The 26,831-nt window shown below is 28.5% G+C and overlaps 1 protein-coding gene across 1 annotated transcript in view; it reads right to left on the bottom strand.

Annotated features, from left to right (window-relative positions):
* LOC111624545 (acetyl-CoA carboxylase-like) overlaps nt 1-21,138 on the bottom strand; it is an 81,147-nt gene extending 60,009 nt beyond the window's left edge. The window contains 3 exon segments of the mRNA XM_023367420.1: nt 18,368-18,508; nt 18,590-18,704; nt 20,784-21,138. Coding sequence (XP_023223188.1) covers nt 18,368-18,508; nt 18,590-18,704; nt 20,784-20,847 — 320 coding nt within the window. The 5' untranslated portion in view covers nt 20,848-21,138.
* Between the last annotated feature and the right edge of the window lie 5,693 nt (nt 21,139-26,831).

The following is a 26,831-nucleotide window of genomic DNA, read 5'->3' as shown; positions in this document are numbered from 1 at the left end:
CCATCGGAATTTTTTCTCTACCTGAGGAAGAGCTATCTCGACAGCTCGAAAACGTTTGTGAAAGGAAAATTTTTTCACGCAAAATTACACCAGTAACAGGTTCCGTATTTAGTACTTCATACTCATTTGTATCCTTGCCCAATTTGCACAATCTAGCATATTTAAGCTACAGGGCATGGTTAAAAATTAAGACAGCATAAGTACAATTATTCCATATATTACAGGTTCTGACAGGTAAAGAATTTTCAGTCCTGTCACAAATAGGCTACATATTGATTATTGACAATCTGTGACATGCCATAATAAGCAAAAATTTAAAAAATTAATAAGCAGGCTTAAAATTAATAAATACAAATGTATTCTGACAGTTTATGAGTTAATGAAACTTTCTATTTGCAAAATTTCCTCAACTTTAACCTAAAATAAGAAAAAGGTGAATTTTTAAGAAATTTGAGGGATTTCCCAGGATGAGAAGAATTTCCCGGGTTAAAAAACAGCCAGGACCCCGGATTTCCCGAGATCATTGGAGAAACCCTACTAAATACTGATATATTACACTGATAAAATCAGTGTAATATATGTTAACCAGTGTTCCTAGTTCATCACATTATTGCTTTGAATTCTACTTTATTTACTAATGTTTGTGTTGGTCAGATTTTAATTACAAAAAGTTTGCTGTGAGCATACTACATTGATTGTGGTTTGCAGTATTGTGCTTAGCTAAAATTATTATTATTAAAATACAATTTTAAAAAAATCCCATACAGCAGATCCCTACTTTTAAAACCTAATTGTTTCCTAGAAAATCTTTGTTAATTAAACAAGATAGCCTGTGGGAAAAGAGGAGGATTTATGATGTCATGAACTGACTTAATATTCCTGGAAATACAGTCTGAATTACACATCACATGAATAAAAAATTAACGCTTTTAAATATTGAAATGATAATGAAAAATAAGTTTTAAATTTGCAAAAGTTAAATTATTGCAGGATTTGTTTAGAATTTCTTAAAATTAAAATATACATTTATTTTCCAACAAACTAAAAAAATCTTCTTACGTAATTGTAAAATATACGAAAAAATATATTTTTCTTTCTCCTCTGACTTATGGATATTTTATAACTTCAAAAGAAATTCTTAAAACATTGTATCAACAATGAATAAAAAAGATTACAGTTAAAAAAGGTAAAAAGGAAATCAACTTGCAAAGAAAACTTTTATTTACATTAATAAACCTCCTAAATGCATTTTGTTTATGGAAGGCCTCTTCAGTAGGTCTAATCATACACAGTTCATGTACAATTAGACCTACTGAAAAGACCTTCCATAAACAAAATGCATTTAGGAGGTTTATTAATGTAAATAAAAGTTTTCTTTGCAACTTGATTTCCTTTTTATCTTTTCTAACTGTAATCTTTTTTATTCATTGTTGACACAATGTTTTAAGAATTTCTTTGAAGTTATAAAATATCCGTAAGTCAGAGGAGAAAGAAAAATATATTTTTTTGTATATTTTACAATTACATAAGAAGAATAGAAACAGTCTGACCCCATCGTTTTTATAATTATTTTGGAATATAAACTAAAAAATCTTTCCTGTTTTTTCTATGAATTTTCTGCAGCATGTCACAGCATCTTAGAATGTCATTCAAAATTACTCAAGATTACTTTTTAAAACACAAAATGCATACTATATTTTGCAATATAATACTTAGTTACTGGATAAATATATCAATGATATTGCTTCTGTTATTAAAAATAACTGATAGTGATAAATGTCTTCTTCTGAATTGTATGCTGCAATTTCAATTACCAATAGTCAAAAATCTGCCATTGAAGAATATGCTTCCTGATCACCTTGTACCTATGGCCTGTCGATTCATTAAATCACAGTGACAAGTCATAAAGCAAGCAATTGTAAAGAAGGGAATCTACTGTATTACATAAATAAGTAAATTAAATTTTATATAAATTAATTCTGACTTCCCATTCAGTAAACCAGGAAACGAACATAAATTATTCTTCCCTATTGTGATTAAAAAATTTTTAGTAATCATAGATTCATGTTATTTAGCTAAACCTAAAGATTGTTTAACTGAATCTCTTATTGAGTAAGCAAAGATACAAATAATGTATAAAACAACAAAATTAAAAAAAACTTAAAAGCAGTTACATAATGAAAAGTAGTTAGGAAAACTAAGTATTCAGGTCGCACGTGTTCTAATTACTGGCTTCCGTTTATATGCAATAGACACCACAATATCTTATACATAATATTGTCCACTAGAAAAATTTTTAAAGCATATGAAGCTGAATTACAGTAATGCTCTCAAAAGAAAGGTCAAGGTCACTACAGTTCTTAATAATTATTTAAATTTGTATGTGGACATTTGAATAGAACCTAGTTTTTATATATATAATTAATTCAAAATAAAAGTTTTGATGTCCTATTTAACAGAAATATAGTAGCAATTACAAATACTATCCATATATATTAAATACCTATATTTTTTAATAGTAGTATTTTGGAATTATCAATTTTAAACTTTATCAATGTCAATTTATAAAGAAAAAATTAAAAATCAAGAAATATGAGCTGAAATCATATATCTTTAAGAGATATCAATCAATTTTACATTAATTAACAGTCATTTATAAAAATTATTTCTTAAATATAATAAATGGTCATCATGACAAGAATTGTCAAATTACATACATTAAAACTTAAATACAGTTCAGGATGTCATGATATTTTATACATTTATTGATAGCCATATAGGAATATAATCTAAAACAGGGATGCTATTATAAATGTGAAGTTGTTTTTTAAGTTAAATCAATTTGATATGTATAAAAAGTTAAATTCTTCATGATTTAATTACAAAAATTTTTCTATGTAATACAAATGTGATAGTAATAATTGTTAAATGTTACGCTTCATATCTAGTTTAATTTTACTAGGCATAGTTCATTTTCTATCCAAACATAAGCTATGAATCAAGTCAAGGTACTAGTAAGTTAATAACATTGTTTTGGGGGCCATCTGTGACAATCACTTGCCACTACTGCATTGCTGCCAACATAAAAAAAAATTATTTGCATGTGCTCTTAGTAGTGACCTTGGACATTGTCACTTTGACCCCACTGTATCTTGAAAACAAAATCATGGATCCCTGATTTTTATTACATTTTTTATATCCTCATCTCCTATTATATAAAATGACAGTTTCATCAAAATCAACTGATCAAATTTTGAGAGTGAACTCAATTCTATAAGCCACATAGAAGAGGCTTTGCTAATGCTCTACCTCAAAGGTAATGTTTAAATTGAATTATATTAACTAAGAGTAAAATATATTAATGAATCATATAGAATGTTTTAAAGAAGTACTATATATATGATTGAATTTACAACATTGATAAGGGCCTTCAGTCTACTGTTCATGTTTAGATTAAATTTGTTTCTTTATAAATGTATATTCAGTTTGAAGATGAGTGAAAGAGCAAAAGCATTTATTAATGCTGTAAATTTCATTTTTATACAGTCATCTAAAGCATTCTATTTTGTACTAGAATTAAATTTTAGACTCATGTATTCATATAAACATGAAACTAAATCAATTGAATAAATTTAGAATAAAAATACTAAATAACAAATCTTTGTAACTATGAATAAATTTATCTAAAGGGAATTTTATTTTTAACANAAAAAATTGACTGTAAAATATTTATTGTATTTATTATATTTTTAGTTGAAAATAATTATAACATTTTTAAAATTGCTATATAAATATTCAGACCCTTATTAAATCTTCATAAGCAGCAAAAACAATCTAATTATGAGCATTTTGAGTCATTTTTAGAGATTTTCAATCAACTATAAGGATATTAATGCCCTCTCAATAGCCTAGAGGGCCTGCTATGAGTTGAATAGGGAATAACTGGGACTGATATCATTCTCTCTCTCTGTCTATGGAGTACTCACCTTTATTTACATTGTTTACTTATTGTGTTGCCATTATATATGTTCATTATGTATGTTTCTTATTTATTTATTTATTATGGACTTTTATGTACTTTTATTTATTTATTTTTCATTACTTATCTATGTATTTATTTTTATTCTATTGTTTTAATTTTTAATTTAAACTAACCACCATTCTATGTTTGAAGTTTTTCTATTATATTCTATTTTGTATTCTATCTGAAGATGATGTTTAAAAATAATTGAAAATGTTTGTAATTAAATTGTTTTTGCTGCTTACAAAGGTTTCATAATCCAGTTTCTATTTCTCTATACAAATATACCAAAGATATATAATAATTCCATAGATAGTTATCTTTCCTTTTCACCATAGATGTATTAAATTAGAAAATCATAATAAAAATAAACATAGTCTATATTTTATCTAAATACTACGGTTTCTCATTTCCCGGTCTTTTGCTTGTCCCAGGATTACAAGAAAAAGTGAACTGTTTCCNTAAATTTATAATGACTATTCACAAAAATATTTTATATAGAATTTTATAATCATTTTCTAAGAATTAATTATAGAAAATAAATGCTAAATCATAAAATCTTTTATTGTTTATTCAATACTAATGAATGTAGGCTAATTTTTATCGAACATTTTTTACAAGAGTAAATTATCAACCTATAATATTGCTTAATTATAAACCTGTTTTCAATATGATTCTATAACCTTTACAACATCGAGAATTTTTAAATATTACGAATATTTCGTAAATGTTTATATTAAAATACTAGTCAGATATACTTTATAAATAAAAGTTTATATATATAAGAAATATAACGAATATCCTGTTATCAAATCTAATTATTTCTAATTAATTTTTGTCATATAATTCGATCTCGTTCTTAGTTTAATTTGCCATTTCCTCATTTGCCTGCAGTATTAGTTAGAATTTCGAATGCCAATCATCAAAAATATTAATGAATTAATATATTTACAAGTTTATTGTACCTTTGTATAGTCATCGTTGTATAATTATCTCCAAATATCAGATTTCTATAATCTATTAAGAAATCGGTAACCATAGAGAATTATAATTTACAGTAAACATAAAATGGTCCAAAAGTCACTTAACTGTGTTTTATTTGCTTGTTTCCTGTGTACTTGTAAATACGAATCATCGTAAACCGAGTTTAAAATAATGCATTTTTCTATTATAAAATTAATACAAACATAAATTACTTTCCTGGTTGTTATATAACAGGGAAAAATATGGCATTTTTTGACCAATTGGAGTGGAAACCTTGAAACGTCGAGAAATACAAAATTTGGGTTTTTCTATGTATATTGGATGTTAGCGTGTTTTTTCACCCACTTTGAAGCTTAATAACTCCTGTGCCTTTTGTCGAAAATGTCTGAAATTTTGCAAGCAGATTTTTGTATTAGAGAAAAGTGTTTTTAGAAATTTTCAGAAAAATCGGACGATTGGTTCGGGAGTTATGGCCCCGCCCCATATCTCCCGAATCAATCATAAAGATAAATGGTAGCATTTACTAGAGATGAAAACAAATAAAGAATGCCGAGAAAGTTCATCAACAACGCTGCCAGCTTTTTTAAATAAATAAATACGATTAAATATTTAAGTATTTAAATAAGACATCAATATAGATTTATAATGGTTAACTGATTTTTGGGCCAGCCTTTATATTATAGATTTGTTGGGCCACACTGCATTACCGTGTATTGCATACCTGTTCAGATTTCTAGTATGGATCTCTACATTATATAAGCAAGGATAATTATTATTTATTATATAATAACGGCCTGTCATTAACCTACATTTAAAAATGAGTCGAAAAAACCTAAATTCAAAATTGAGATCAATGTTAAACAATATTTCGAAACTGAAAAGTATGAAGAGAAACTTTAAAGAGGCAAAGTATGTTTACATTAATAGATTGCAATGTAGATGTATAAGGACCAATAAGATATGAATGGAGAGAAATGATGGATGACCTAGAAGAATGGGAGAATGAACTAGACCGTAAAACGTCAAGATCATTCTTTTCGATCTTAAATAGATTAAAAAAAAGTGCGTCAATTCGTGACAGTTTCATTATATAGTTCACACGTCATGCTAATGTGAGNAAATACTAAATAACAAATCTTTGTAACTATGAATAAATTTATCTAAAGGGAATTTTATTTTTAAGAAAAAATGAGACTATCTTTACTTGAAAGACAATTGCTGTTATCAAAAAACCACAAAAATAATTTAATGAATAAACAAATGTTTGATAGCTTTAAGCTATTGGAGTTTTGGTTTCTTTAGTGATTCTAGACTGACATCCAGTTTTTTGAGTTGATTTAATATTGGAATTTATGTGATATTTATCATGAAAGTAATACTTTCAAACAAGGAAAACTTTTCAATTCAATACTGCCAACTTCAAAAAAGTCTACATAAAATTATTTTAATTTACAGATTTTAGATATTTTTATAATTATAGAAGACAATTTTTCTAACATACTGTATACAATAAGCACTTTCTTAAGTTTATATAATATGCTTTGAAATAATCAGTTGCACTTATATTAAAATCTGATTACCTTGTAAACTGTCCTTCTAAATCATCCAAATTTGAATTTTTAATGCAACTTACATACAACATATTACTTCCTATGTCATTAGACTGTATTTATGTTCGAAACTGTTAAGAATTATCAGGCTAAAAATACTTTAAATAAAATTGGATTTGATACATTACTTACTTATGCACAATGTATTCTGTTTGATTAAACTTATGTAAAAGAATATATTCTAAAATTTCTATACCACATTCTCATTTAATTTTGGCATACAATACTTTAATTTTGTGGTTAAATATAACTGATGCGTGACACGAAAATTTGTTATTTTATATAATTTTGAAGCATTACGAACTGTAACCAAACCAAACTTAAGAATCTTTATCTTAATCTTAAGAAATCACATAGAAATTGTTCTATAACATCAACCTTTCTGGATATGAGAGTAAAAAAGTGATTCTTCTGTAATAAATATCAAATTACTGGTCCTATTTTAGTGTTATATAATGTATCTAGCCTAGTTTTACATTCAGCTTTGTATAAGCTATTTGTTAGGTAAACTATCATTAAGTTAATTCATGTAGTAAAGATAAAAATCGAAACATTTTTTTATACAACATTCATTCATTCGATGAGGACGACCATCGTTTCACGATTGACACGTATTATATAACACATACAGGTATGAAACTAACTATTCTCATTGTATTTAACTTCGGATACACATTTGAAAAGAAGTCGACACAGTTTTAAACGAAATAAAACATTGAAATTAACATACATAAATCTACAACTAACAGGTAAACAACACAATAAATGCTTACATCATCGTGGCATCGCATCCAGTATACCTGCTAATCAAGGAATCTATAGTCTTCTTCCCACGATCGACAATAAAATCAATCAGGCAAATTAACAAAACATACACTTTACAGTAAAAATTTTTCAAAATTCGCTCTAATTCTTTCTTCATTAATAGAGTTCTAACTCACCTAGTCAAAGGCCTGCGCTTGGTACGTAACATCTCGATTGATCTCGATCGTTAAATTTACTAATCGACCAAATAAAAAAAATTAATGTGAAAATTACTGATTATATAAGGGCCATATCGAACCACGTCTGAAAAAAAATATATATCACACATGAACACCGCATTCACGCCACTCTCACCACATGCGTCGACAGGGGGCAGCATGTGGACAGACACAAGCAACAGCTGAGGAAACGCCCCGAAATCAGGAGATGCTAACACACGTACTGTACAGCACATCGGATGGTCACCGACGCCAATCGTATTCTACCCAATCATTCGCTCGTTTCGTATGGTTTCTCGTGGTTCGAAAATACGTAGCACGCGCCTCCTAACCCCCCTTTAAACCTTAATTAATGTAACTTGTGTGCGCCTCCGTGCTGAGAAATCTTACAAATACGTTACGTAATGGTTTATATGTTGCCAGGTATTAACTCCAAGGTAATCTGGAGAAACTAGTATCGACGATAAATTAATGTTCGTCCTTGCAGAAACATTAACCTAACTTCCCGACTTTGTAGTCAAATAAATAAGTCGCTACGTAAAGATGTTGGCGCTATTACTAAGAGTAATTTTAAAAATTTAAATTATTTAAATAAATAAATACAAATTCGAAAAATAAATGTATTATAGGCGTATGCCATTCTTGAAGTTTTAAATGGAGAAGGAAAGCAAGACAGGAAAACAACATAATATGTCATTAAATACAATTAAAAATCCCCTTCAAACCGATAATAACTTGCTTAAAAATAATTAGTTGTTTACATGTCCAGGATGTATGTAATTTTACACAATCGATCGTTAACTCGAGTATCTCCTTTTTACGAATTTATAAGTTACGTAGTACTATACGATTAAGAATTTATACAATTTTCTATCGATTAAATGTGATTTTTATAAGTAAAAAAACTGTACTAATCAAATACTTAACCTCCACATGGAGTATTATACCTACCACAAAAGAGGTTGTCCTCTAACAGACTTAAGATTAAACTAATCTAATAAAACGTTTAAATAATTATATCGAAGTATAAAATTCACCTGGGAAGCCTCCTTTTTCCGTTTCTAGAAGGCATCATAAAGCAACCATAGTCCGGATTTTAACAGAGGTACAGTATTCCGACTGCCTCCACCATGCCGTGGCTGTATGTAAACTAAGTCAATCCCCTCGGGTATCTTTATTTTTTTATGTAATTTCCTCGTTTGTTCCACATCCGCTAGATAGGATATTATTTGGTATTTGAATCGGGGTGAGCGCGTAAAAAAATAGCACGATTTATACAGAAATAGAAAATACACGACAGGTCACTCAATATCAGATGACCCAATTGGTTTTAACTCGACAAACCCATATAGATTTTATGTACGGTATAGGCCTACAGTTAAACAGTTTTTCTCCTATCGCGACGATTTGACCCTGAGAAATGATAAAAGGTTCAAACATCTTCCACAGTTTATCTGAGATTCTATTTTCGTTCCTCGTTATCTCGATATCATTTTTAATCGGAGTTGCTAGGCTAAGTACTGTACGTATAAATGCTAAAAATATCATTATTGATAGCAATTTTCTTCATGATATTTTTACAATTATATCAAAAAACTTAATCGTTTACTCATCCGACGTCTTTAAAAATAGTTATACTAAACTCTTACTTGCCCAATAATCTTAACCGAAACCCGAACTAGAACTAATCCTATTCATTATTAACTACTTGTTACAGTTTTAATAATCTTTCATCATACTACATATTATTTTTAACCCGTTTTCAAACGACTTTCTATTATTTTTAACTCCTCTTAACCCGACTTTCTTAACGAGTTAATAAAAAAGTAATCGGGTGACATAAAAAACTTATGTTAATATAAATTAGATTATAACTGCGCAAAAAATCTTAAAATAAATTACAAAGAATGAACTTAGGCAGTGTTTTAATTTAGAGAAAAGTTTGCATCTACTTTCAATCACCTTTACTTCCTAAAAATATATACAGTATATATTTGTAAAAATTTACAAAAATTGCATGTTTAAGCAAAGAATTTATTGAATGGATATCCTAAATATCCATACAATAAATGTTAATTGGGCCGCATTTCCGTTGTCTTTTAGAGGTTAGCATATTTGTGACGTCAATAGGTAAACACGAATTAACCGAAGGGTTTTTCTGTATTATTCTAAAAGGAGAGATGACATCACTACTTTCTCTGAGGGGAAAAACCTTCGATTTACATCAACCGTAAAACGTCTCGAAAGGCTGGAAGCACGTAATAATTTCTTTCAAAATATCTTCAATATTTTCATTTCTTTTTTTTTTTTTGAACACACAACCGGATCTTTAAGATGTAAGTTTACAAACATTTTCCTCCCGTTTAAATTACAATAATAAATAATCAGCGAGGAAACTTGTAGCGTATTAAATATTTTCCTGTTTTAAACAAGATTTTAATAACAAACACCTATTCTAATATTATTTTGCTTAATTAAGTAGTGTCTAGTTTTGTTAGAACCGTTATCGACTTACAGCGTGATGTATAATTGATAACGTAAGTGTCAATCATATTGCTACATAATGAGAAGCGAGTCGATTTAATAGCAAAGAACATTCGTAGGCGTGTATATGTATTATATTATCCTCATTTCTTAAGAATATATTATGAAAAATATGTTTTGTGTAAAATTTACATGCGCGCAGCTGATAGGCAACGTGCGTTACTAGTCACTATGCTTTAGATGCCGACCATGAAATCGTTGTGTAAAAATCAGAGATAAAAATCTGTAATAACTATTTCTATAAATATTCCAATGTTGCGTAAAATTTGATATATTAAAACATAAATTAAGCATTTAAAACTATGTTAATGAATGTTTAGTTTTTAACTTATAAATTTATTCTTTCAATTACTCGTGTATGTTTATAAAAATTCAGAAAGTTTGAATGATTGTGTGTCAAAGTTACGCAGCATAAAAAGCTTATAAATTATTGTTCATCTTTTTTTTCAAAATTAATGATATGGTTCTGATTTGTTCGTTTGGTTGGATAATGCACGTTTACGTCAATTTGACGTCATCTCTTCAATTTTGCATTGAGAAATGCTACGGTGTGACGTCAAATTTACGTAAAAAAGCGCAATATCTCAATTATTCGAACAAAACCTATTGTCTCAATTCAAAAATAATATAACAAAGTAAATACTTGTATAAACTATGAATACAGTATACATGTATAAAATAGGCCTATATAAAGTTTTAATGTAAGTTTAATTAACAGTATAATTTATTAATTATCGTCGTACAAACTGTATATATATATATATATATATATATAATTAAATGCAAGTAGTATATAAGTAATGAGTGTATATTTACATAAATTTAACAAGGAGTATTATTATACACGGATAATTGAACGCATTATTGTCTCAGCAACCGTGCAGACCTATTTAAATTTATGTTATTTTATGAAAGTTAATGGTTTTATTTTTTATTTTTATTTTTTTGCAATTTCATCTATAATAGAACAGAGAAGGTGAACGGAATCAGGTTACAAATAACAAATTTGAATCGGATTAATAAAAAAACATAAAAAAACATTATTCGCACTAACATCTATTTAGAATGTCTCTCGAAATAATTTAATTTATTTTTCCTGTATTTATTTACTGTATTTATAAAATAAACTTCAGAAAACTTACAACGATATTTCAAGAGAAAACTCACAGAAATACCTAAATAATATTGCCATATCGATTGAGAATTCGTGCAATTCATTTTATGTAAATTGTTTAAAATTTTAAAACCTTTAAAATTATTATATATTTATGCATTACAGTAGAGCGTCGTTTATCCGAAAGTCGGTTATCCGAAACGTCGGTTATCCGAAATAATTCCAGTCGGCCTAAAGTATAATTTTTATTTGTTTTTATATTTTTCAATGTATTTATTTCGTTTGTAAAACATAAAGAAATCATTTTTAACGATACAATAGCCACGATTATTATTTTAAAAAGTTTACGTTAGGCTTAACATCGACGAAAATTCAACGCGAAGCGACACGCAACGGAGAAAAATTTCAACACGGGATAGGTTATATTTTTTCGTACATGATCGGTTATCCGAAAAATAAGTTATCCGAACAACCCCAGTCCCTAATTGATTCGGATAAACGACGCTCTACTGTATTTTATACTTCAATAACTTTTATAACTGTTATAACATGAAGCTATTCGACTATCACTGAAATCGATCAGTTCTCCATCTTTTCACTTTACGTTATTCTTCTAAACTACAAAATAATCTAAATTAAATAACTTTATTATTATGTATTATTGGAAAAAANTTATACTTCAATAACTTTTATAACTGTTATAACATGAAGCTATTCGACTATCACTGAAATCGATCAGTTCTCCATCTTTTCACTTTACGTTATTCTTCTAAACTACAAAATAATCTAAATTAAATAACTTTATTATTAATAAGAATAATTATAATTTAAAAATTTATAATTAATGTTACACAATTAATTAATGTATAATAAGATATAATTATAACAATAATCATATCATTGCTAACTTTAAAAGAAAAATGGTATAAATATCAAAGAAGCTATAATAATAATAAATTTCTTGAAATAAAAGTAATAGTTTTATTATTTACTAATAAAACCACTTGTTATAATAAGTTTATACTCTATTTTAATTTTTATTTTGTAAGAAATCGGAATTACTTGCTAAGTTAGGTCATATTTAAAGAATAAATTTAAGCAATTTCTTTATAAAATATGTCCGAATTTATTCTTCTGTGCGAAATTATCTGATTTATAATTATTTTCTGAATAAGCTTTTGTTCATATTACGTTATCTGCTATTGAAAATACTGAAGAATTTAGGTTAATGTGATCACTCCCTCGAGTGTAATCATTGTCTATGATGAATTATAACTGAATTTAATTTTTTACTACATTTAAAATTTGGAAATAATTAATTGTATGGATCTGAAGGCTCGATAACATATCAATTCATATTATTTTTAACTTTGAATAGAGTTTTATAAATACCCGATTTAGCTTTAAAGTTTCTTTCAGCTTAAATTAATTATTGTTTATTTAAAAATGAGTTAGCATATATATATATAGAATAGTTTACATAAGAATGTAATTTCACAAATAGGCTACATATTGATTATTGACAATCTGTGACATGCCATAATAAGCAAAAATTTAAAAAATTAATAAGCAGGCTTAAAATTAATAAATACANTTATTGTTTATTCAATACTAATGAATGTAGGCTAATTTTTATCGAACATTTTTTACAAGAGTAAATTATCAACCTATAATATTGCTTAATTATAAACCTGTTTTCAATATGATTCTATAACCTTTACAACATCGAGAATTTTTAAATATTACGAATATTTCGTAAATGTTTATATTAAAATACTAGTCAGATATACTTTATAAATAAAAGTTTATATATATAAGAAATATAACGAATATCCTGTTATCAAATCTAATTATTTCTAATTAATTTTTGTCATATAATTCGATCTCGTTCTTAGTTTAATTTGCCATTTCCTCATTTGCCTGCAGTATTAGTTAGAATTTCGAATGCCAATCATCAAAAATATTAATGAATTAATATATTTACAAGTTTATTGTACCTTTGTATAGTCATCGTTGTATAATTATCTCCAAATATCAGATTTCTATAATCTATTAAGAAATCGGTAACCATAGAGAATTATAATTTACAGTAAACATAAAATGGTCCAAAAGTCACTTAACTGTGTTTTATTTGCTTGTTTCCTGTGTACTTGTAAATACGAATCATCGTAAACCGAGTTTAAAATAATGCATTTTTCTATTATAAAATTAATACAAACATAAATTACTTTCCTGGTTGTTATATAACAGGGAAAAATATGGCATTTTTTGACCAATTGGAGTGGAAACCTTGAAACGTCGAGAAATACAAAATTTGGGTTTTTCTATGTATATTGGATGTTAGCGTGTTTTTTCACCCACTTTGAAGCTTAATAACTCCTGTGCCTTTTGTCGAAAATGTCTGAAATTTTGCAAGCAGATTTTTGTATTAGAGAAAAGTGTTTTTACAAATTTTCAGAAAAATCGGACGATTGGTTCGGGAGTTATGGCCCCGCCCCATATCTCCCGAATCAATCATAAAGATAAATGGTAGCATTTACTAGAGATGAAAACAAATAAAGAATGCCGAGAAAGTTCATCAACAACGCTGCCAGCTTTTTTAAATAAATAAATACGATTAAATATTTAAGTATTTAAATAAGACATCAATATAGATTTATAATGGTTAACTGATTTTTGGGCCAGCCTTTATATTATAGATTTGTTGGGCCACACTGCATTACCGTGTATTGCATACCTGTTCAGATTTCTAGTATGGATCTCTACATTATATAAGCAAGGATAATTATTATTTATTATATAATAACGGCCTGTCATTAACCTACATTTAAAAATGAGTCGAAAAAACCTAAATTCAAAATTGAGATCAATGTTAAACAATATTTCGAAACTGAAAAGTATGAAGAGAAACTTTAAAGAGGCAAAGTATGTTTACATTAATAGATTGCAATGTAGATGTATAAGGACCAATAAGATATGAATGGAGAGAAATGATGGATGACCTAGAAGAATGGGAGAATGAACTAGACCGTAAAACGTCAAGATCATTCTTTTCGATCTTAAATAGATTAAAAAAAAAGTGCGTCAATTCGTGACAGTTTCATTATATAGTTCACACGTCATGCTAATGTGAGTGTTTTCTACATCTACGAATGTCCGCCATTTTGAATTAAGATGGTTCATTTTCCTTCTGCTATGCATTAATAGCGAGGTTGCGGCCGAAGTTTTCATCTCTAAAACGTGAAAGTCGGCCGCAACTTCTCTATTAAAATAAATTTAGTTACTTATTATTTAAATTCGAAAATTTAGGCCAATTTTTTTAAATTAAATATTACTTAATATATAAACATTTATATTAAAATGAATTTAATGAGCATGATCTAGATCTAATCTAATATACTGTAATCAGCTTTATACTGTTGTTACTGTTACATTTTAAAATATCCAATAAAATAAATTTTTATATATTTAAAATTTTTAAATTCGTATAAATAAATAGACATGTTTGATTTATTAAATATTAACTAAATATGAAGTATAGCATGGATAGAACTGAGTTATAAGTACAGTACTGTAGAGTATTCCATTCAGAAATTAGATTCATGCTCAACAAAAGAATATTATAAATTAAAAATAAATTTAAAACATTTTAAAAATGAAATATCCAAATTTGATCATAACTACTGAAGAAATTAATTATTAGAAACATCTCTAGCCCATATTAAGCAATCTAAGCAAAAAATTGTCCCTAGATGGCGATACGCCATTAAACTAGTGTATCATCAGTTGAGCGCGGAACAGTGTTAATTTTTTCAGAAAATTTTAATGTCTTTATATAATTATCTTTAATAAGTATTTCTTTTTATGTTTTCTCAATTTTAATGAATTATTTTTTATGCTCTTTTTATAATTTTTAAAATAATTTTAGTAATATTATACGTAATCATAAAGCGTGTTTATTCTAAATTCTTTCTATAATTTGCATGTTATTTAAAAATTTTCCATCGATTTTGGTTTTTAATAAATTTCAAGCATCACATCACTTTACAAAAATTCATAAAAATTTTATTCTATTTTCAATAAAATAATTTAAAATTATAAAAATAGTGAAGACCTTAATTCGTGCCGCCAGAGTGCACGATTTGATTTAATCAAAGCCCTCTGGCGAGTAAAGTCGATATCAAAATTAACCTTGACAGTTAGGGATTTATCCGATCAACTACAGAAAAATAAGGAAGACCTATTCATGAAGAAATTTCAGTAAAGAGTTCTATATTCTCAATAAGTAATTTCTTTTCGTAATAATCATTATTATTAAGAAAGGAATTATTCTTGGAGATATCGAATTTTATTTACTATGCATTAAAATATTTTTAAAATTTGATAAAATATCAACTAGATGATGGTTTGACGGAGATATTCTTGTTTCTAAAAAGAAAACTTGATATTAAAACGTTATTATCTCAGAATGTGAAAGAAATAAAACTAAACGAATAAATAAAATACGAACGAGCACAAATATTTCATTTAAATTAATATGTTACAGTTAAATGGTCGGATGCCCGAAACGGTTAATCCGTCAATTTTCTGCTCTGCAGGATCCGGGTTCGAATTCGGGCGAACCACCCCCAAAAGTTTTGCATGGGCGGTAAGTTCAAATATGTTTGGTCCCGTTTCTCCTCACTCGAACTGTAGATCTAGCCGAACTCATGATGGATATGGAAAAAAATATTATCTTAGTGCCTAATTTAATAATTTTAAAAGTTTAAGTTAACTTATTTTTGTTTCCAATAAAAATAATAAAATTACATTATGCCTACTGCTTTTTGATATATTTGAGAACTTTTTTTTTTACAAATGCATTTCGGAACGTATTTTATCGAAGGAACCATTTCAAATATGAAATATTTTTATTGCTTATGATCTCATAAAACGTGCGTAACGCAAGCCATAATAATTTAGCGCTATCTCCTTTCTCTTGTTTATATACTAACACAGAAGAAAAAGATGTGAGAGAGGATGGAAGTAGAATACAGTAATAGGTAACCAGTAATAATGCAGAAAGTTATGTATTATTTTTCATTCCACTGACCTACTACACCATTGTAAATACTCTATATAAATATATAAAGTTTATTTGTACAGTTCTGTAGTATTGTAGTATAAATCGAATAATAATACCGGTAATTTTTTAAAAACATTTTATAAAAGTAGCTGAACTGGCAACATTGATCGTAATCTATTTAATGATATTAGCGACCCCTGCCAAAATTGATTTTTTTTTAATTTAAAGTTTCTAGTTAATTACAGTTTAACATTTAAATTAGTTGTGGGAATTCGATTAAATAAATTATCGTGTACTTATAAAAAACAGAAAATATCTTTTTATGAAAGTCTCATTTGTTTGTCATATAATTATGTGAAACAAACGCATGAATTGATCCTGAAAATCGTATAAAAGTCGAAGAAAAAAATTGGGTTAGACGACAAGAGAATCGAATGAAAACATTATGTATTTTGAAAGATAAAAATTAGGCTACGGTCGGATAGAAAATTATAATAATAGTTTCATACAATTAGCACATATTCACGATATTTATATATAATATAATATTATTACTGTCTTAATATTGCCATTCGGGTCATTGCCGCTTTCAAAAACAATAACGTCATTTATACGTCAGTCTATCTAATTTTGATTTTCTCTTGTAGGAACATTTGAGATATTTTGTTCCGTTAATTTAATAATTTCCGTATTTTTAATAACAAAGAGAACACTGTTCAAAGCAATTCTTTGTTTTCGAGTCAACTGCAGTTTCTATATAAAATGAATTTTACGAGCTTTTTTTCTGAAGGATTAAACGTAAGTTTAACTTAAATAGACGATGATGTCCGGGTGGTCAACACATCATCCTGTTGCTATGAGAAACCCGGGATCGAATCCAGGGGATAAATTCCCCAGGAATTTTCATGGGTTAGTTCCGGAAATGTCGAGCTCCGTCCCTAAACACTCGGCTACCCCCATTGTGAGTCTGGCTAAATATACAATGGGTATGATTACAAGTGCCTACAGGGCGAAAAGTTTGTTTATATACGACAATGCAACTCGCGGACGCACTGCCGAAGAAGATACATCCCAAGATGACTTTCTATGGAAAGCTGGTCCCTATTTAGGTGTTACAAATGTGAAGAAAACTCGGAAAACTCCAATTGGCCAACCCGTTGGTCAAGCATGAACCCACGACTAACTATTAGTGTTCAGTGGTTTTATCCACTCAGTCACCGTTGGGCGCAGAATGGAAAAAGAGAAAAATTTAAAAAAGATATTCTTAATAACAAAAACACACTTTAAAAATAGTTATTAAACTAAACCGTAACATACATACGAAGTCGAGATAGTCTTACTTCTCTATGATAAATACTACTTGCTTCACTATGATCAATGAGCTTGTAAAGAAAGCCAAAATTGAATTTGAGATAGCATTTTTTAATGTAATAACACTTTGAACATCCATAAATCATGTCAATTGTGAAAAATATTTATATTTGAAAACATAAAGTCAATGAACTTTACGGAAGCGTTTTCCTTTCTGTTGGATTTTTGGCACTCATTCACTGATCACCCATCTGTGAACGGTTTGTTGAAATTCTATAGAATCTTGCAGAAACATATGACAATGTTTTGTTCATTGAATATATTTTTAAATAAATTGAACGTTGTTATTTTTCGTTGCATAAATTCATATAAGACAGATGAATTTTGTATTAACAATAAACTCATTCATACGAAACTAACAGCTCTATGAAAAAGTCGAGATAATGGTACACATATTTATAATATATCCGTTAAAGAGTGCATCACATATTGTCTAAGGACTATTTAAATGAATATATTCGTGTTCAAGAAGCATATGAAAGCATTCATGCCAAGAAAACGGATGTGAGATGTGACAGATTAACTTCTGTTGACCTTTAACTAAAGAATTACATATTTTTCCTTTAGTTTGGTTAAATTATATAGCTTAATTATATAACTTTCAGTCAGTACAACTCTTGGCCTTATAGTTTAGCATTGTACTAAGGTTAAAATAGCCCAAGTTTGACCTCTTACCTGAATGTCCTATGCTTTATTTTGGTCCTGTAAGCCAAGTTTGTCGTCATGTTAGCGTCGAGAAGGTAAGCAGTGGATAAAGTAGCTCCACACTCCGATGAATCTTCGTCGTTGTCGTCGATAGTGAAGTGAGGCTTTTCTCTGAAACAAATATAGTTACTTAATTCTAGAAATTTTGATTGTATTTGTAAATTAGTCAGTTAAAAAATACAATTCTCTCACCTCTCATTCTGTATTTCATTTTCTGTAGTATCAGTCAACACGATTTGTGGAATGCTTCTTTCTGGTCCTTTACTAGCAACTTGTGAAGAACTCATGTTGCTTTCTTGATTGGAGACTGTAATTTAATATTTATATCTTTAATTACTTATCACATACTTTAATTCAGACTTACGCTGAGCATTTTCAAGTTAACAGTTGAAAACAATAGCAGGAAAGAGAATAAATAAAAGCAAAAAGGATATATTCTATGTAAAATTATGCAACAGTAGCTTCCATTATCTACAATAGTATAAACAATAGTCTATTGTTTCTTTGTCCTTAACTGATATCTCTAATCATCCTTTAATTCCTATCGATTCTTGTAGGAAATAAGGAGTTCGTAACTTTTCTTACTTAAATGTACCTTTTTGAAAATTAAAAGAAAATAAATCAATTGTAAACATTTATATAAAGAAATACAATCATTATATAACAATTGTAAAAGAATCATTAAAGAATAAACAGTACAAGTCATCTATAACCAATAAGAAACACTCCAACATCCGCCATTTTGAAATGAAAATCCGTTCGTTTAAGATGAATAATAGATTTGGCCACTTCTAATTAAAAATATACCAAAAACAAAAAACCAGATTTTGATAAATCTATTCGAAAAGAGAATAGCTTCCACTTTTCGAATAGATTTATTTGTAAATTGTAAATTTTATTTCGCCGCCATTTTTTAAGATGGCGACAAATCAAAAAAGTGTATATGTTATAATTCAAAACTTCTTTTTCGTTGTAATTATATTCAAATCAAATATAATTGGTCAAACTTAATTAAAAATTCTCGAAATTATAAAATTTTGAAGCTTTAACTCCTCAAAAAATAGAATCGATTCAGAACCGAATTTAAGCTCGTCGCCCTAAATTATGACATATAAGAGGACTTTCTCTACTAAATAAATAAATTTAAAAGCTTGAGGCCCTAGCTCCTTCCTAATGTGAGGTCCTAAGCTGTAATTCCGGCCCTGAAGTGATCCATTATGGATAATCAAGATGGCCGCCATTTTGATAGTAGCATTCATAAAAATTAATGAAAATTATGAAAAAATCTATAATATTTAAGACGTAATGGCAAGAACAAACACGAAAACCTGCCTTTGTTAAGCTAAAAGTAAAACACTCGGAGAAAATATGCCTTAAAGCATATTTATACGAAAGATAATTAACTGTAACTTGGTTACATTTCTCAAAAACATTGATTAAATTATAATTAGGGGGAATAATTTTCTGGTTTTCTTAATATTCTACTTCGAAAACATTATTGACTTTCCTAGATTTAAAAATAGTTCAGACTGATAGACAAACTGACGTTGCTCAATTCTTCTTTTGTAATAAAACTAATTGAGTAATAGCGTGGAGACTTAAAATTATAAGAAAAGAGAGGTAAAATGTATTTTTTCTTCGAATATTTTTTAAAATATATATTCTGTGGGGAGATACGAGAAGATTTGAAAAAATAAATCAATTAAAAATACAGAGGGATGATAAGTTCTTAAAGAGAAAATACAATGAATTAGAGAGCAAAGGGGTTCCTTTCTCAGTTTGTACATGATTCCACTTTCAAGAAAATGTGGATAATTTATTTATTCCTAGCAGATTTTTTTATAAATACTTTTCTATAGACATTTTAAAGTAATTCTACTACAAATAAGTACACGAAAACAGTCGTGTGTAGCATTTTTAAGTAGATTTCCTCTTAATAGGCGTACATAAAGAACCTCTACGTAAGAACATTTTCATGCAAATTTATACTTTAGAAATGCTTAAAAAAAACCCATATATCGGCGTTTTTAGGTAAAAATTACTCTTCAAAACACGCAAAAATACCGCTGACCTCATTAAAAACGGTAATTTTTCTTGCTAACCCACTAAAAACCTTATAAAAGCGAATTTAAAGAAACCCGCTTTAAAACAAAGCTGTACACACTTTTTAAAACTAAATTTAAGTTTTAAAGTTCCGCATTTCCCTGTACTATAAAAAAACAAGAGTACAGTGTACATAAAAAGTTTTTTCTAAATACAAAGAAATTTTCTTATTTAATTCCCTCCTAAAGGGATTTTTCTCATAATTTTCTGAGTTAAAAAACACTTTATTTTGTATAATAATAATAGAATTAAATACGTAAATTTTAAATTTACAGTGACTCACCTTTATTTAATTCCGGTTTTAACCCTGAAAAAATTTTATTTAACAGATAACTACCGGAATGCATGCTAATAAAAGAAACACTGAATAACGCAACACCTGGATGAGGAAACTCTTGTGTTAATTCATATTAAATATTATTTCTTATTTTTCCTCAAATACTAGGCGAATCCGGCCAACTGAAAGGTGTCCTTTAAACTTTTTCTTTGAATATATTTCGTGACGTCAGGAACCTATTCAAGTTCAACTTTCGCCACGGGACGGAATACAAATTCCCTTGACCGAATTTATAAGTTATTGAATCAATAGAAGATATTTTATAAAGATTTTCCTCAGGAAAATAAACAGGAAATTCCTGATATCTCTACTGAAATCTAACTAAAGTTGATTTAATTAATCAAAAAGCAATTTAAAACGATTTATGCATACTTTTTTAGGTAACTGTTATTCGTCGCATCGTGTCGCGTCGCCATGTTGCTTCGCCACGCGTGGTAAGTCTTCTAACGCGTTAAACTTTATTTTAAAACAATAAAATATAATAATCTTAATAATATAAAAGTCAGAAGCGTGGAAATAGAAAATAAAAGTATATAGGAAATACAGTTATGCTCAAAATAAGTTTTTGAACTTTTAATTATTCGCCAAAATTTGTCGCTTTGAAGATACGCAGCGCGATCTCTTTTTTTTGAATTTTTCATATTCGCGTGTGTAAATTTAATATGAAGTATTCTAAATTAGTTTCATTCGTGCTCGAGAGTGATAATTATTCGAAATTCATTTTAAAACAAAAAAAAGAAAAACAAGAAAAAAAACTCATCTACGACGCGCACATCGTCGCATCGCGTCGCGTCTTCGTTCTAAAACCAAAATGTCGGCCAAATGACGATATCGTTTCTTTAAATCACGATTAAACATTGATTTAAACAAAATATCTGAAAGTCTACAGCCTAAAACAATACAACGAATATGGAATTATCCGCAAAATCACATATAAAGAGAAAAAAGTAGCAGTAAGGCGAAGTAAACCGTGTCAGAATCGATAATGTAGGAAGTATTTTTCTAATAAAAGCGCAAGAGAATTAACTAAAAATTGATGAAAGCGTCACCTCTCCATGTTTATTTGTAGCCTATCACAAACACTCTTGTTTTTACCTTATTTAAAAATATACAAAGTGGAGCATTTTCATGTCTAACCACACTTCGGGCCACTTCCTGTATGCTAGTATTTATGTCAACTTCTCACGTTCTCATTTTATTCCACTACCGATAGGGATTCCAATAGATTTCATGCTCGATTTCTTTAACTTTGCAGATCTTACGATAAGAAATTTCTATAACTTTACTACTATTTTTTTGCCGTGTGAACAGTTATTTTGACATTTAGCAATGTTAACATGAGTTATGGTCATTGTATTGATCCTATATCACCATCGCTGATACTTCTATTAACGTTTTCATCAGAACTCTTCCTAAGTCTTCATACGTCATCATATAGGTTTACAGTATATATATTTCCATGTTGAGATATTGGACATATAGGCCTTAGAGAGCAATCATGGTTCCTGGGCTAAGGACTTCCGGGCCTTTCTTTACCTTCTCGATTAATCACATTTGTTTTTTTTTTCTCGCTTATGCACTTTAAATTGCATACATTTATTTTATTATAACGATTCCGGTACCGGGTTTAATAAAATTTTAGTTTCCTTTCCTGGCGTCGGTCCTAATTGTCACTATCAAAATTTTTTCGTATATCATGATTATTAGATCCATTCTTACATCGTAATTATCGAGCATTGCTATATTCCACTATCAGAAATTATCATAACCTGATTAACACCCACAAGAAACCCTATAATGGTAATTTTAACCAAAGAAAACATCAGCCATTCTTATATTAAATTGGTACTAATTTACTTTATTGCCAGCAGTCTTGAACGGTTATTTAAAAGTATTCATACTTAGGAAAAGGGCTCATTTTATTAGGCCTATACAACACACTTAAGAGGCACTGCGAAGGAAGCCTATAATTGAGTGTCCATAAGGACGAATTATTTCCACTTATGGCAAATATACTTTAATGCTTTTAGTGTTATTTTCACATACGTAACGTAAACTTAATCCTTCAGATGGTTCATAGTTTAATCAAATATACTATGATTTTTACGTGTTACTGCAAACAAAAATGAAGAAACTGAGGTCTGGAGAAAGGCCACATTTACGTCTACTGAGGCCCTAAACCAAAACACTAAGGAAGTCTTTTCAAAAATTCCTGTAGACTAAAAAAAATTATTTAAGGTAAGGCTCTTCTAATGCAAAACCATGGCTTAGGAGGTACACTTCTTTAATTTATTTGTGAAGACGTTGATCCTGTATAATTTCATATCAACATCTAGGCCTATAACTATGTTGAGCAAAGATCATTAACATTCTTTTCATGTTCTTTGATGATTAAGTATTAATATTTTCGCCTATAATCAATCTTTATTTTTATTATACTCTTATAGAATATTTACATTTTAATCTTATTATTCTATACAAATGCGTAATGTAACTTGTTTACTGTAATTTTAAAAGCGACAAATTGTTTTGTAATCATCGCATTATTAATATTTCTATAAATAGGCTTATTACTTCATAACCGCTTCTTTGTTAGCTTTACTGCCATCTCCTTCATGTTAAAATACAATAAATGTGTTTTATAATTCGAAAATTAGTGTTTCTCAGTTGATATTTACTAAATATTTATAAATATAAGTAATAATTCATACAGGATACATACAGGATGCACACAGGAGGTGAGTGCCATCTCTAAAGGTTTACAAAATAAAACATCTTTTTCCATTAGTGATCTTTTCCAACCATTAATGATGCCATTCAGACATCTCTTCCAAACATCAAACCCCTACTAATACCTTGGGCATTTCTTTTAACTATAGTTACCCTGTTGATACCATTAAGGAATCTCGTCCATCTACCAATGCCCTATTGATGCCATTAAGACATCGTCTCCATCTACCAATGTCCTACTGATGTCCCAATGGCGTCAATAGAGTATGGGTATTGTTACATGTTAAAGTTATGGAGTTATTACTTAAAATTTTTTTCCGATCTTCTTTCAAAGTTCTCAGAACACCTAGACTCGATGTAACGACTTAATTTTAATAATTTAATTTCATTCGAGCAACCTTTATGCTTTCAGTTTTCTAATTAAGGCTAAAACAGTATCGCAAACACTGAAATATGTTACGAAATCTTAGTAATCGAATGTTACACATACCTAAGGAACGAGGGGCGTAAATACTTATATAAAGCAGCCTTAAAATGCATACAGAGTTTAACGAACGTGAACTTGAACTTAGATATAGACTCTTTACATAATTAAGGCTCAAATTTATAACTTAAATAGAGCAAAAAAAGACTGTCGATACCTCAATGTACGTCCTTGCAGCTGAAGAATATAAAAGCCAAACTATAATATACGTAAAGTGGCGTGACTCTTCACGTGTCGACCGCGTGCGATCTCTCGTTTAACAGGTGACTATTTCTCCGTTCTGAGAACTCCCAAACCAACGTTTTTTACAAAATCTACACGCGATCGAATCGTAAGTAAATATCGAAAATGGTTATAAGATCATTTTGCAATTCGCAAAGTTCAAGGATACTTCAGAGGAGGGTGGAAGACGTATGCTAGGACTGATGACGTATGGTTACGTCAACGGTTTTTAAGAATATGATGGACGTATCGACGCTTCCTGATCTTTATTAAATTGACAGAAGAATAATTACCTGGCAGTGAAGTATTCTTTGTTTCATTATTTTCTCTTTGATAAGCTCCAACTGGCAATTGTATGCCAGGTGTACAGGTATATTTTCGTAATTGTGGCGAAGTTAAAAGGTGTGAGGAAAAAGAAGAAGAGTGAAATTTTTGAGTGATCTTTGTTGATTTTTTTAAAATGTTTTACTTTTTCCTCCTTTTGATTCTAATTATTCTTTGAAAAACATAATTTACACATTAATTTTAAAGCTCTAGAAACGTCATTAAAGTTGTGTTAACAAGCTAAAATTTACTAAAAAGTAACTTAAAAATTAAAGACGCATAACATTTAGAATAATTATAAATTTTTTAAACAAATTTTCCATGATATTAATGTATAAAATAGACAAATATAACTTTCTATGAGTATTTATCGCATTAAAATCTTCACTTTTTAAATATAAACACCCCTTAACTAAAATAGATAACTGACGATATCCTTTTTAGAATATAAATATATAACATTTAAAAATTGCGCTCAAATTTGCTTGCAATTATCGACATTATAGTCTTATTTCTGCTTGAATTTCTTATATAAAATGATAAGAAAGAAAAGAGATCATTTCGCTTCTATAGGCCACATATAAAATAATTTTGTATTTAGAAAACAATTCTTTATGGAAATTTTCCATTACATAGAATGCTTGGTATTGACATATACTCGACAATAAGAAGAATATTACGCAAACATTTTAATTAAGTAACCCGCGGAGTAGAAGGAAAAGCCAGAATTTGTGAGTGTTTTTTCTAAATTTTTGAAGGTTTTTCCGATACAAAATGATATGAATAACCTTTTCGAAGTAGTAAAAAAGAGTGGATAATTGACGCTAGACTTTGCAATCCTCAACCTTGAATGGTGCGAATTGCGGTTGTGCTACAAGTTTCGAAGGTTTTTTCTTCTTCTTTTTAAATTTTTGAGGTTTCCTTTGATATAAAATGCTAAAAATATACTCTTTGAAACTATAGAAAGACGAATAGTTGAAGTTATCTACACGTAGACTTTCTTGGAAGTCTGTAAAAATACCCCCTTTGTCGTGTTAACGAGTAACAAATCCATTATCCTATTCTAAAAAAAGCACTCGAGTAAACTTTCTCACATTATCATAACATCCGCGTATATTAAACACCTATTTTCAAGTGGAAAAAAAATGGGATTAAGAGTCTATTTTAGCTTAAAATTATCGAGAAAATTATGTTTTGTGGGGTATAAAAGATAAATAAATAATTATTCTTACTTGTCGATTTGAAAAAAAGCCGGTTAAAGCACCACATGTCACAGAAAGTTATAAAATGTATTAATTAACAGAAGCAGAATGTTAGAAAGTTAAGACATGGTAGCCAATGGAAAATACATCCGACTCGCTGTACAGAACAAGGCGCTTGTGGCGCAAAAATATTTCGAAATAACTTCCTTAACGAGGAAAGTTCGTAAATCTCTTTTACAAATTCTTTTATGTTCGGAAAAATGAAATGCCATTTTGCATAACCAACAGAGCGCGGTTTATTGTCTTAATTTTTTATAAATTCCCTTCGATTTGTATGGAATCGTTGAACTTAATAACTTATCCAGTTATTTTTCTTCATACGAGCTTTAAAATGGACATAAAAATTTACTGGAAGCTCGAGTATTTAAATCATATCTTAAATTTTAGTTTAAATTTTTTTAAATGTACTGATCTGGCAACGTAAGAAGGCGCTCTTTAATTAAAAAAAAAATTTAAATAAAAAAGAAAAAAAAAACCAAAATGCATATTTTTTTCTCTTAAATTTTTATTCTAAAAAAATAAGCCAAAATTCGCTAGCAACTTGTAATTTTAAATGAACTTATATATAAACTTTCAGTTTAAAATTTTTTTAAAAATATATTGATCTGGCAACACGGTGGCGCTTTTATTATTTAAAAACATTTTTAAAAATTCAAATATGTCTTCCCAAAATATATAGAGCGATTTTAAAAAAATGAAAACGATAAAAAAACTCGTTTTTTAAAGAATCTTTTCCCGAAAAAACTATCCAAAAATGCTATTTTAATAGTTTGTTTGTTTTTAAGGCACTTTTAACTCATAAAAATTACTTTGTAAGATGTTTTTAGATCGCTAAAACATAAATTTCTAAATGATAGCGTGTCTAAAGACAATCAAAAAGTGTTTTTCTAATCTCTAAATGTGTTTTTAACTACTAAAAATATTTTTTAAAACGCCTTTAGCCGCTAAAAATAATTTGCGAGTGCAAATATA

The sequence above is a fragment of the Centruroides sculpturatus genome, unplaced genomic scaffold (genome assembly GCF_000671375.1).
Source record: "Centruroides sculpturatus isolate CEXI.00-Female unplaced genomic scaffold, Cexi_2.0 scaffold360, whole genome shotgun sequence".
In the NCBI taxonomy this organism is placed as follows: Eukaryota; Metazoa; Arthropoda; class Arachnida; order Scorpiones; family Buthidae; genus Centruroides; species Centruroides sculpturatus.
This window is presented reverse-complemented; position numbering and strand designations above follow the sequence as displayed.